General features: G+C 36.7%; 1 protein-coding gene across 1 annotated transcript; it reads right to left on the bottom strand.

Moving 5' to 3' along the window:
• Positions 1-5,923: 5,923 nt before the first annotated feature.
• LOC144375697 (melanoma inhibitory activity protein 2-like) lies at positions 5,924-7,867 on the bottom strand. Its single transcript, XM_078041144.1, has one exon. The coding sequence runs from the start codon at positions 7,865-7,867 to the stop codon at positions 5,924-5,926; it is 1,944 nt and encodes a 647-aa protein (XP_077897270.1).
• Positions 7,868-12,659: the final 4,792 nt, after the last annotated feature.

The following is a 12,659-nucleotide window of genomic DNA, read 5'->3' as shown; positions in this document are numbered from 1 at the left end:
ATTATGAAAGGGTTATTGTTCACATTTCCCTCTAATCTTACTGAGATGTAATTCCTTTCTCTTCTTTTTGGATAGATACTGCTCCAAGTCCCTTTGTCATTAAACAGTTAATTACTTCATAATCTCATGTTCCCAAGCCCTAAGGTAGTATATACCTCTGTGGCTTAGCCATAACTTTGCTCTCTCATAGAAAAAAAATGATGTGTAGTCATCAGTTATTTAGAGATAATACATCAACATTCTTAAAACTGATAAACAAATTCATTATATTCATAGTAGAAAAACACTTCAAAATAAGAGAGCTCTTGAATAATGGCATAATTTGGCCTAAACATACTTTATAAACAGAGTTACAAAAAATTGTGCTGTGAATGGATAATTATGAATGTAATGCATTCCACTATTGTCATGTATGTAAAAAATAAAAGAAGAACTAAAAAAAAAAAGAAAAACACTTTTCCCAAAGATTAACTGTTATTAGGTGAAACTAAAGAGTAGTGTCAGTCAACAAACATTTACAGAATATAATATAAGCAGCATTGTTCTTGGAATTGTGGGCTCTCCAGGTATGTATACTATCTTATTTGTGTCATTCTAAATTCCCCATACTTCTCAGGAATCAGGACATATATACTAGTCAAACCAAACACTAAATTAAATTACACTAAATATGGTTGGATGCTAATTGAGAGGCATGAACCAGAAGCAGATAGTTTAGGGAATCTGCTAAATTAGAGAGTGGAGTGTAATTTATAGAGAAAACATGAATAGGATGTTAAACGAATAATTAGTATTTGTATATAAGGAGTGAGTAGGCTGACATTTATAAATAAGGGGAACAGTTCTCATACCTCTTGTTCCCAGCAGCAATATAGAAAAAATGGCAAAACCTTAAATGGGTGGTGGAGATAATACACTTGTATTCTCCTGAAGTCGACTTTTAGCTTCCACTTAGAACACACAACAGCTATTTTAGCTACCATAAGATCACTTCCACAGGAGATGCTTCTGAATTTCAGTAGAAAGATAGAAATAGGAAAGTTATATTGAAAAGCTGTCATTCATGACTACACAAAGGTTCATCCGATCTCAATGAAAAGTTGAATGGTATTCATTGCTGAGTGGTATCTTGACTTGAATTCTAACATGTAAGAAGGTATTTCCAGTTTCACTACTATTTAATCATATCTAGGTTTCTGTAGGTACTCTAGATAAATTTCACAGCATGTTTTTGTTAACCTCTTAAAAATTTTTTTAGAGTAAAGTAATTATTCTACTAATATCACAGATTATTTTAATCTCAGTCCTTACTTTTGTGGAAAAAATTATAGAATTTACAGATATCTTTTAGATATATTTAATTTTAAAAGGCAAATACACTAGCATATTTAAGGTCAATTTTTTTCTTTCATTGCACAGCCAAAGGAAAAATCAAAAAGTTGTACAGAAATGAAGCCAGTTTTATTAACATAGTAAAGACAGAATTTTAAGGCAATCTGATTTTATTCTTTTAGTTTTGAACAGTGGCAAATTTATGTGGCCCTGTGCATGTTTCTGAATCTCCACATATGTTCAACTGAATGAACTGCTTTCAGCATGACAATAGAGGAGAAACTATAACTAACTGGTCTCTCATACAATATTTTTGTAAAGTTCTATAGTTTTTAAAAAATATTACTAGTTAGTCAATGATTAAAGGGCTTAGTAGTCAGTTACTTTTAGAAACGGTGGGAACAATTACAGTATATATGGATATTTTATTTAACCCAGAATTTTACAAATTTATTTGAACTTGGAAATACTCCATCTTCCTTCAAACTTCCATTGTTTCTTTCCTTTAAAAGCATGCTTATTAAAATCTCCCACAGGACAAATCAGGAATTGTCACTAAGAAGTTTCCTACACACAGGCGTGTGCACACATATTATTTTTGGTTCTTTTACTTTAGATTGCTCTGAATAATCAGGAGTTAACCAAGCATGGAAGAAGTTAAAGTTATTTCTGGAGGATAGAAAAGGATAGGTTAGAGATAAAAATGAAACATTCCCTTTGTACCCTGAATACTTGCTGTATATGCTCTTTCCCATTCGTCTAAATTCCTTTTGTAAAGTCAAGAACAACAACAACAACAATAACAAAAAACAAGTGAAAAGATGCTTGTCCAATAGCGAATCCTCCAGGCCAGCTGCCACTGCCAACAGAGCACAGAAAAGGAGGAGCCACAGGAGTCACAACTGCCTCCCAGAAGGAGTGGCCAAAGCGCAAGAGACAAAGCTGCAGCTGGAGCACAGGAGCTGCTGGAGCCAAAGGTACCACTGGAGGAGCCGCCGCCGCCTTGAATTTGCTGGAGTGCAGGAGGCAATCCTGCTGCCAGAGTGAGGGAACCAATGAGGCTGCCACCAGAGTGCGGAACCCAACATCACCTTGTTGGTGGCATCAAGAATTCAGAATCCCTCAAGGCTGCCAACAGAGTAGCGGAGATCTTGGGGTGCAGGACCCAATGCTGTTGCAGCTGGAATGCAGGAGCTGCTGCCACCAGAGCTCAGAGCCGCCTTCTATGGGACACAAGCTGAAGGAAGTGGCAGCAGCGCCTCTGTGAAGACAGATGATGAACCCAGATGTGGCACCAAGCAGGGACTACAGAACCTAAGGATAGTGGCTACATGAACATGACCAAGAGATGCTGGACAACACGACCCCAGCATTTTGAGGAGGCACAAAAGACCTGTGTGCGAATGCCACCTTGAGCTCAGCTGCCAGGTAAGGACTGCACTCATTACCTGATGCTCAGTCAAGCGAGTGGCAGTAGTGGTTCCTTGGTTTAGCTCCTTGCTAAAGGAGGAAAATATTTTATGCGCTACTAGGAAATAGGAAAAGTTTTTGCTGGAGAAGTTGAAAGAAGAAACTTCAGAGAGAACAAATAAGATTGTTCTGTAAATTTGGGGCTGGGTTGGGGTTGAACCTGACAAGGCAGTCTGCTGCCTACAAAATTAGAAAATCCTCATGCTTGCTAACATTGAAAGAGATTGGCATGCCCGCATTTTACCATTGATTTCCTTTCCTATAGTTTATGTTCACTTAAAGTGCTTAATTCTAATCTAATTACTATATACCTTGTGAGAAAGCATAAAGTATAGATAAGAGATAAGAAAACTTTAATGTTTAACATGGGATTTTTTCAAATCCTGATTTCTTTTGTGTAATGGCTTAAACTCTGATGATTGATGTTGGAGGTGTGTTATATATGGAATTGTCTTCTATAGTATTTTTGAAAAATTTGAAACATTCAGAGTTAACATATTGGTCAGAAAATGAGTCTTTCAATCAAGAATTTTATACTGTAGTTAGTTGTATGTCAATATTAATAAGTTTGATATTGCATCTTTTAACCAAATTCAAATTCTTGCAGATTATACTTTGAGCACTTATTTATCTGCAGAGGATGGAAAATATTCTATATGTTACTGTTTTAGAAATGTATGCTAAATAAAAATATACTAAAATGCCTTGAGAACACTATCTGAGATTTTAAAAAATTTTCCAAAATCTTGATAAGTTCATAAAGTGTAGCTTTAAAAACAAATTTTATAAGATATAACAAAACATTCTTTTAAAGTAGTAGTCAGAATTGTTTTGTTTTGGTGGAGGAAAGAGTGAAGGAAAGCCACAACTTTTTAAAAAACAAAATTGGTGCAAGAAAATCTTTTGAGTAATATATATAAAACTGCACTGTTCAGTTTATTATCCATTTTACAGAAGGAAAGATGCAGGAATTTTTTACTGCTTTAGGTATATTTTAAGTCTGGTGAGTTGCCATTTTTAACTTGATTTTTTTTTTATGTGAGATTCAGATACACAGTGATATCTATCTGGTTCTTTGAAAGGCTTTCAGCTGCTGAGGAAGTGTATTTATGTTTTCAGTTCAAAAGAACGGATTCCAGGGAAAGCACTGAAAAAATGAGGATATTTCAGAATTATTTTCGGATTATTTTTTATATTCCTATTGATGCTAAATGTTATTATATCTGTTATAGGTGAAAAGCACATTTTTAGAATCTTTATTTTTTTAGGTATAGATGGACACAACACAACGGGTTTATTTATTTTTTATGTGGTGCTGAGGATCGAATCTGGTCCCCCCGTGCTAGGCTCTCTACCACTGAGCCCCAATGACAGCACTTAAGCACTTTTTATGAAGTAAAAATTTAGACTATATTTAGAAAAAAATAACTAGCTATATCTGATTTTTAAAAGATGTTTTGTCAAAAGCATAAATTAACAGAGGTGACATGTTAATGGAGATGGACAAGATAATAGCATATGCTTGCTGATATCAGAGCACATACAAGATTCCCTGGAGCCCTTAGTTTGGGCAATGATTTAGCAGATAAAAATACACATGACATATATATTTTCTCTACACTAGAAGAAGCTACAAATTTTCATGAAAGGTTCCATGTCAATGCTAATACTTTACAAAAGCATTTTAAAATAACTAAGGAACAAGCTAGACCAATAATAACACAATGTCAAAATGTGTGACCTACTACATTCATTTTAGGTTTAAATGTATACTTTAAACACATGAACACACACATTTAGAGAGCATATTTAACATTTGAATAAAGCTTTAACTATAGTTAGGGTATTTCTAATACATGTTAGTTCTTGGTCTCTATTGGGGAAAACTTATTCAAAGTGTTCTCTGTGTATTGGTGCAGATTGACCAATTGTCACTTGTTGGCAATGATATAGAAGTTGAAAGTGAGCAGTTCAAAAAACTTAAAGTAGTTTAGCAGAGTCATTTTATGAGTATCAAATCTAAGAATACCAAAAGCTGAAAATTATGTGTCTGATTCTTATTTCAGTGTCCCAATAATTCATGTGTATTTTACAAATATCTCCCCAAAACCAAAGACTAGGTAAACTTTTATCAGTGAACCACAGCAGAAAGCAATTCTAAATTTCATGAAAATGGGCATAAAATATAAAAGACAGGAATTGGGGTTGTGGGTCAGTGGAACAGCACTCACTTAGCACATGCAAAGTACTGAGTAAGATCCTCAGAACCACATAAAAATTAATTGATTGATTGAGTGATTAATTAATTAAAGATAGAAGAAGAACTCAAAGATGAAGAAAACAAAGAAAAATAGAAAGAAGAAGAAGAAGAGGAAGAAGAAGAAGAAGAAGAAGAAGAAGAAGAAGAAGAAGAAGAAGAAGAAGAAGAAGAAGAAGAAGAAGAAGTCATCAAGATGACTCAGGGAAAATGGGAACAGAGTGAGTTTAAATTGTGGTTTCCAATTCCAAAATGTTTCCTGAGAACTACAACTTTCTTTGTATTTGAGATCTTCTACTTCCATGACATGTTTAGTAGTGTTTTCTGGTTTACTCTTAGTATGTTCTAGTTATTGTTTTATAGGAAAACTAGTTGACATGCCCCACAAGACTGAAAATCAATGAAAATCTTTCATTAAGCATAAAGTTCCTTTCACATTTGCTACAATCATAGTAAATACACTTCTTTGTATAAAGGGACTGACTTTGTTGGGTGTTTAAAATATCCCCAGAGGCTGGATGACATACCTGAAACTCCCATTGTTGTTTATAGAATAGTGGATTAATCAAATTCAATGCTGTAATCATTAGAGTAAAATAGAATAAAAATAATTTACTCATAGTATCATATTTAAACCATCTTTATTTCCAAAATACTATCCTAAGAAATATAGTTTAATTTAGCTTCAATCAGAGCAAAAGTATAATCACTTACTTAAGTAAAAGCAATTACTTAAAAACTAAAAATGAGAGGTAAGTCAAATTACTTTTGAAGAGAGATCAAAAACATCAGGTTTCTTGTTGATGTTCAGTAGCAGGCTCACTTGAAGGTGTAAAGAAGCCTGAAGGGCACTCACTTCTACTTTCAGAATGCGGGGGTGGGGGGAGGAAATCCAGCTCTTGGGGGAAGGTCATGAGGAAAATACCTCCATTCATAGACATCTGGCATTGGAAAAAATGGAGGGGGTGGTGGGCCCGGTGGAAAATAATCTCCAGGTGCCCCATACCTGTTTCCTGGAGGAGGCGGAGGGAAAAATGGTCCTCTTCTTATGAACTGACTCCTTGGGTCCACAGGAAATAATTCACCTCTGACTGGAGGGAAAGGTGCCAACAATGAGCCAGAGCCAGTTGCTTGGTTTTCAGCAGGGAGAGGTGAATCGAGCACATTGGAATCATCAAGATTCATTTTGGTCTCCTTTCTACTGGACTGAATTTCTGAAGACATAGGCCCATCCTCTTTATCCAAAGAAGGCAGATTAGAACCTCTGAGTTCTGCTGGTCGCCATGGTCTAGCATACTTCGAATAACATCCACCTTGCCAAGGAGGACCCAATGCTGAGGGACCATTGGGGGAAAGCTTTCTGCCCAATGCTGCATTTGAAACACCAAGTGCACAGGGATCTTCCTCTAGGAGTTCCAATTGAAGCTCCCTTTCAGTTAACTTTTGTCTATTGCGAGCGTTTTGTTTCATGAAATAATGGAGGTTTCTTTCAGCAATCCAAGCCGCCAACTCACTCTCATGTGCTTTTTTCTCAGAGTAAATAATCTTCCCCTGACAGGACTGAATGGTTCTCTCCAATTCTTCTTTAAGATATTTGGCTCGCTTTCTGTAGGTCTCCAGCTCTTCTCTTGTATGGCCCATCTCTTCTTTGACCTTGGAAAGTTTCTCCTCTTGCTCCACCCGGTAATTTTCCTCTACTCTGAGTTTCCCATGGAGTTTCATCATATTTTCTTGATAGCATTCCATCATGTCTTTAAATTTCTGCTGAAGGTTCTCATTCTCACCTTCAAGCCATGTATTTTCTGACAGCAAGGTGGCCTGTTCAGTCTTCAGACTTCTAATCTGTTCTCTAAGGTCTTCCTTTGTTTTCTCTACTTCAGATAAGAAAGCACAAGTTTGAAATCTTTGTCCTTCTAAGGTTTCTAAGGAGGACTTTAGCTTAGCACCATCAACCAGTTTCTTCACAGCTCCTTTGGGCTCATCATCCAAGTGAGCACCAATTCCTGATTCACTCATCATTCCCCATTCCAAGTTCCCAATGTCTGTTTGGGCTCCCTTGGTTGGAGAAGACCTATCTTTCATCTTCAGCAAGCCTTCAGTCAGAGACTTCACGTGATTGTCTTTATCAGTTTGAACTTGTTTTGAATGGAATTGAGAGTCTTCCAATGTGGTGCTCTCTTCACATTGGACACGTCCTTGTCCTCTCCATGCTTCAGTGTCTCCTTGTAAGATCGGTTTCTGACTTTGCTGAAGCTGGGAACATTCATCCAAGGCTTCCTTCATTGCCAGCTGAAGTCCTTCCTCACTTATTTGAAGCAGTCTCAAGTTTGTTTTAGTTTCAGCTATTTCTGATCTGATTGATTCTGATTCACCTTCAAGGGATTTTATCCTTCTCGATATATCTGCCATGATTTCATCCTGTTTACAATGTCTAGCCTTTTGTTCTTCTAGCTCTTTGTCTAGAAAAAGTCTTTCATCCCCATGGCTAGGTTTGGACCTATGCAGCTTTTCATAGGTTGCCTCCAAATTGGGGACGTCTCTTGGACCCTTCTCAGAACTGCTGTCCTTTAAAGTTGACTCTAAGCCTTCAAGCTCTTTTTGAACAAGGCTAACTTTTTCAAGTAGTTCACATTTCTCTTCAATTAGTCTAGAAAGTTTTAAAGCCAGCTGTTTTTCTCTTCCCACATACAGCCTGCTTCTAACACACTGAAAACTTCTCCACAAAAACAAGAGAAGAGCAAAACATCCAATAGCTCTACACATCACCAACTCCCAAGGAACACCATAAGGACTTGGGCCTGGCTTCATGTCTTCAGACAATGCTGCCACAACCCTGCCTACTTCTTCCAGGGCCACCCGCTAATGTGGCTGTAGGGCAGTCCTTGGTGCCTCCATCAAGCTAAGTTGGCTTTGGCTCTTGCCACCACAACCACAGCCTGCCCAGGCAGGCCAATATAGGCTGTGAACACTCCGGTGTTTGGTGAGGAACTCAAACCTGCACCAGGCAACGGAACAGACCACTGAGAACCCCTGAAAGGGGGGGTTGTGATGGTGGGGAGCTGGAGTGAAGGACTCCCAGGAGCCTTGTGGTGCTCAAGTGCCCATCAGGGTAGTCTTGGCCCCTTCCTTCCCTTACCAGTGCATCCTGAAGTGCCAAGGGTTCAGGTCCCTTCTACTCCAGCCAGACAGGAGTCCTCTCTATGCCTCCCACCCCTGAGTTTGGTTTAGGCCAGGCCAAGGTGGAGCTTCTTAAGTTTCTATACAGTCATAATACCACTCAGTTTGATGTCATGCAAATTCTAAAGCTTTCTAAACTGTCTCAACAGATTTTATGTCATGTATTTATATTTGTACTGCTTTCCCTTTTGCTTTAATAACCCATTGCTTTCCCTGCTTTTGTTCTCTCCCTTTTTTCTTCCTTTCTTCCTTTCTTCCTCCCTTTCTTCCTTTTTTCCTTTTTTCTTTCTTCTTTACTTCCTCCCTCTTTTCCTTCTTTTTTTTCTCCCTTCCCTCTCTTTTCTTTTCTTGCAGTATTGGGCTTTAAACTCCAAGGCCTTCTGCATGCTAGGCCAGCCCACTATCACTCAGCTATATCCCCAGACCTGCTGACTCTTTCTAGGAAGGTTATTTGAATTATTTCTAAAGGAGAAACCTCTCATGATACACTACTTTCTTTCTTTCTTCCATTCTTTCTTTCTTTCTTTCTTTCTTTTTTTAAAGCTGTGTTAATGACTTATTTTTCTTTTTTTTCAGTTTACCCATAACATTGTTTATATTAAATTTTATTTTTTTATAGAGCAAGCAACCATAAAAATTAAACAACTGGTAAAATAATAACTGTTATTTTTGTTCATTGTACTGTCTTTTTTTTACTTTATTTTTAATTTTTTTTAGTCACACATGACAGCAGAATGTATTTTTACATATAATACATACATGGATTGTAAATACATCAATCATATTGTCTATTCTATTCTGCTGCCCTTCCTATCCTCCTTACTCCTCCCCTCCTCTCCCATCCTTTCTGTCTCTAATCTAATGTGACACACTTTTTTTCTTTTTCTGATTAGAACATCATATATGTATTCTGTATAACAATGTACTTCTCCTTCCATCTTCTGTGTAGCTTTCCTTCTCCCTCTTTTTTCCTCCCAACTTTCTTCCCTATTTAGTGGTAGTCTTCTTCTCATGCTCTTTCTCCCTATCCCATTTTGAGTCACCCCCCTTTTATCAGAGAAGACATTTGGCATTTTTTTTAGGGATTGGCTCACTTCACTTAGCATAGTCTGCTCTAATGCCATCCATTTGCCTGCAAATGCCATGATCTTGTTATTTTTTAGTGCTGAGTAATATTCCATTGTGTATAAATGCCATATTTTTTAATCCATTCGTCTGTTGAAGGGAATCTAGGTTGGTTCCACATTCTAGCTATTGTGAATTGTGCTGCTATAAACATTGATGTGGCTGTGTCCTGTAGTATGCTCTTTTTAGGTCTTTTTGCTCTAGCCCGAGAAGGGGAATAGCTGGGTCAAATGGTGGTTCCATTCCCAGCTTTCTAAGGAATCTCCATACTGCTTTCCAAATTGGCTGCACCAATTTTCAGTCCCACCAGCAAATTATGAGTGTACTTTTTTCCCTGCAACCTCGCCAGCACTTATTGTTGTTTGACTTCATAATGGCTGCCATTCTTATTGGAGTGAGATGGTATCTTAGAATAGTTTTAATTGGAATTTCTCTGATTGCTAGAGATGGTGAGCATTTTTTCATATATTTGTTGATTGATTGTATATCCTCTTCTGAGAAGTTCTGTTCAAGTCCTTGGCCCATTTGTTGATTGGGTTATTTTGTTGTTGTTGTTTAACTTTTTGAGTTCTTTGTGTACTCTAGAGATTGTGCTCTATCTGATGTTTGAGGGGTAAAAATTTGTTTCCAGGATGTAGGCTCCCTATTCACCTCAGATATTGTTTCTCTTGCTGAGAAAAAAATCCTTTTTAGTTTGAATTTGTCCCATTTGTTGATTCTTGGTTTTAACTCTTGTGCTATAGGTGTCTTATTAAGAAATTTGGGGCCTGCCCCCACGTGATGAAGATTAGGGCCAACTTTATCTTTTTTTACATGCAGAGTCTCTGGTCTGATTCCTAGCACCTTGATCCATTTTGAGTTGACTTTTGTGCATGGTGAGAGAAAGGGATTCAATTTCATTTTGTTGCATATGGATTTCCAGTTCTCCCAGCACCATTGTTGAAGATGCTATTCTTTCTCCATTGCATGGTTTTAGCACCTTTGTCTAATATAAGGTAGTTGTAATTTTGTGGATTTGTCTCTGTGTCCTCTATTTTGTACCCTTGGTCTACCAGCCTGTTTTGGTTCCAGTACCATGCAGTTTTTGTTACTATTGCTCTATAGTATAGTTTAAAATCTGGAATCGTGATACCATCAATGTCACTCTTCCTGCTTAGAATTACTTTAGCTATTCTGGGTCTCTTGTTCTTCCAGATGAATTTCATGATTGCTTTTTCCATTTCTGCAAGGATGTCATTGGGATTTTGATGGGAATTGCATTGAATCTGTAAAGTGCTTTTGGTAATATGGCCATCTTAATAATATTAATCCTACCAATCCATGAGCAAGATAAATCCTTCCATCTTCTAAGGTCTTCTTCTGTTTCTTTCTTCAGGGTGGTATTGTTTTCAGTTTATAGCTCTTTCACCTCTTTTGTTAAGTTGATTCTCAGGTTTTTTTTTTTTTTTTGAGGATATTGTGAATGGAGTAGTTGTCCTCATTTCCATTTCAGAGAATTTGTCACTGATATACAGGAATGCCTTTGATTTATTGGTGTTGATTTTATATCCTGCACATTCCTGAATTTATTTACTAGTTCTAGAAGTTTCTTGGTTGAATTTTTTGGATCTGCTAGGTATAGGATCATGTCATCAGCAAATAGTGCTAATTTAAGTTCTTCTTTTCCTATATTTATGCCTTTAATGTCTTTCATCTGTCTAATTGCTCTGGCTAGTGTTTCAAGAACTATGTTGAATAGAAGTGGTGAGAGAGGGCATCTCTGTCTTGTTCCAGATTGTAAAGGGAATGTCTTCAATTTTTCTCCATTGAGAAAGATGCTGGCCTGAGGCTTAGTGTATCTATCTTTTCATTTTGAGGTAATTTCCTGTTATCTCTAATTTTTCTAGTGTTATGAACATAAAGGGATGGTTTATTTTGTCAAATGCTTTTTCAGCATCTACTGTTTTTTTTTTTAAGAAAGAGTGAGAGAGAGTGAGAAAGAGGGAGAGAGAGAGAGAACTTTAATATTTATTTTTCAGTATTTGGCAGACACATCATCTTTGTCTGTATGTGGTGCTAAGGATGGAACCCGGGCCGCACGCATGCCAGGCGAGCGCGCTACCACTTGAGCCACATCCCCAGCCTCAGCATCTATTGTTGATCATATGGTTCTTATCTTTAAGTCTATTGATGTGGTGAATTACATTTATTGATTTTCGTATACTGAACCAGTCTTGTATCCCAGTGATGAATCCCACTTGGTCATGGTGCACGATCTTTTTGATATGTTTTTGTATCCAATTTGCCAGAAGTTTATTGAGGATTTTTGGATCTAAATTCATTAGGGATATTGGTCTGAAATTTTCTTTCTTTGAGGTGTCTTTATCTGGTTTGGGAATCAGGGTGATGTTGGCCTCATAGAATGAATTTGGAAGTACTCCCTCTTTTTCTATCTCCTTAAATAGATTCTAGAGTATTGGTATTAGTTCTTCTTTAAAGTTCTTGTAAAATTCTGCCGAGTATCCATCTGGTCCTGGGCTTTTCTTGGTTGGTATTCTTTTGATGGCTTCTATTTCCTCACTTGATATTGGTCTGTTTAGGTTGTTTATATCATCCTGACTCAATCTGGGCAGTTCATATGCTTTAAGGAATTTATCAATGCCTTCACTATCTTCTATTTTATTAGAGTATAGGGTTTCAAAATAATTCCTAAGTATCTTCTGTATTTCTGAAGTGTCTGTTGTGATATTGCCTTTTTCATCCCATAAGCTAGTAATTTGGGTTCTCTCTCTTCTTCTCTTTGTTAGCATTTCTAGTGGTCTATTAATCTTTTAAACTTTCTGTAATATTTTATCTTCTCCTGATATAGTTTTCTTTTGTAAATGCTGTGTTGAACATAAATAAATGAAAATTATTTAATTATTTTGTCTTTTGTCTGACTATTTGCTTTAAATTACTTAATTTGTACAATATTGATTTTATATTTTTTCTACATGAGGGTTAATTGCTCTTGACAAATATTATACATTTCTAATTAAAAACAGAATAACATATGCTTGACGGCTGGCTGCAATATTATACACATAGCATTGATTTCAGTGCCTGGCAAATGCTTCTCAGAGTGAATGACTGAAGCAACAATGGCTATTATTATCACCATTTCTATTGTTATTATGTTACACCTGCAAATAGCTTTTTTATTTCTTGACCTTTAGCTGACTATGAGTTACAATATATTACATAACCCTAGGAAGAAAATGGAGCTTTATTCATTGAAATCTTTGCCAACTCCAAATGAATTACGTCATCATAGTTACTA

The sequence above is a fragment of the Ictidomys tridecemlineatus genome, chromosome 3 (assembly GCF_052094955.1).
Source record: "Ictidomys tridecemlineatus isolate mIctTri1 chromosome 3, mIctTri1.hap1, whole genome shotgun sequence".
Classification (NCBI taxonomy): domain Eukaryota; kingdom Metazoa; phylum Chordata; class Mammalia; order Rodentia; family Sciuridae; genus Ictidomys; species Ictidomys tridecemlineatus.
Note: the sequence above shows the minus strand (reverse complement) of the source record. Positions and strands in the feature narration are given on the sequence as shown.

Bases quoted from the DNA above. Each gene is read 5' to 3' on its own strand.
- LOC144375697 (XM_078041144.1), bottom strand. From the start codon at position 7,867: ATGAAGCCAGGCCCAAGTCCTTATGGTGTTCCTTGGGAGTTGGTGATG.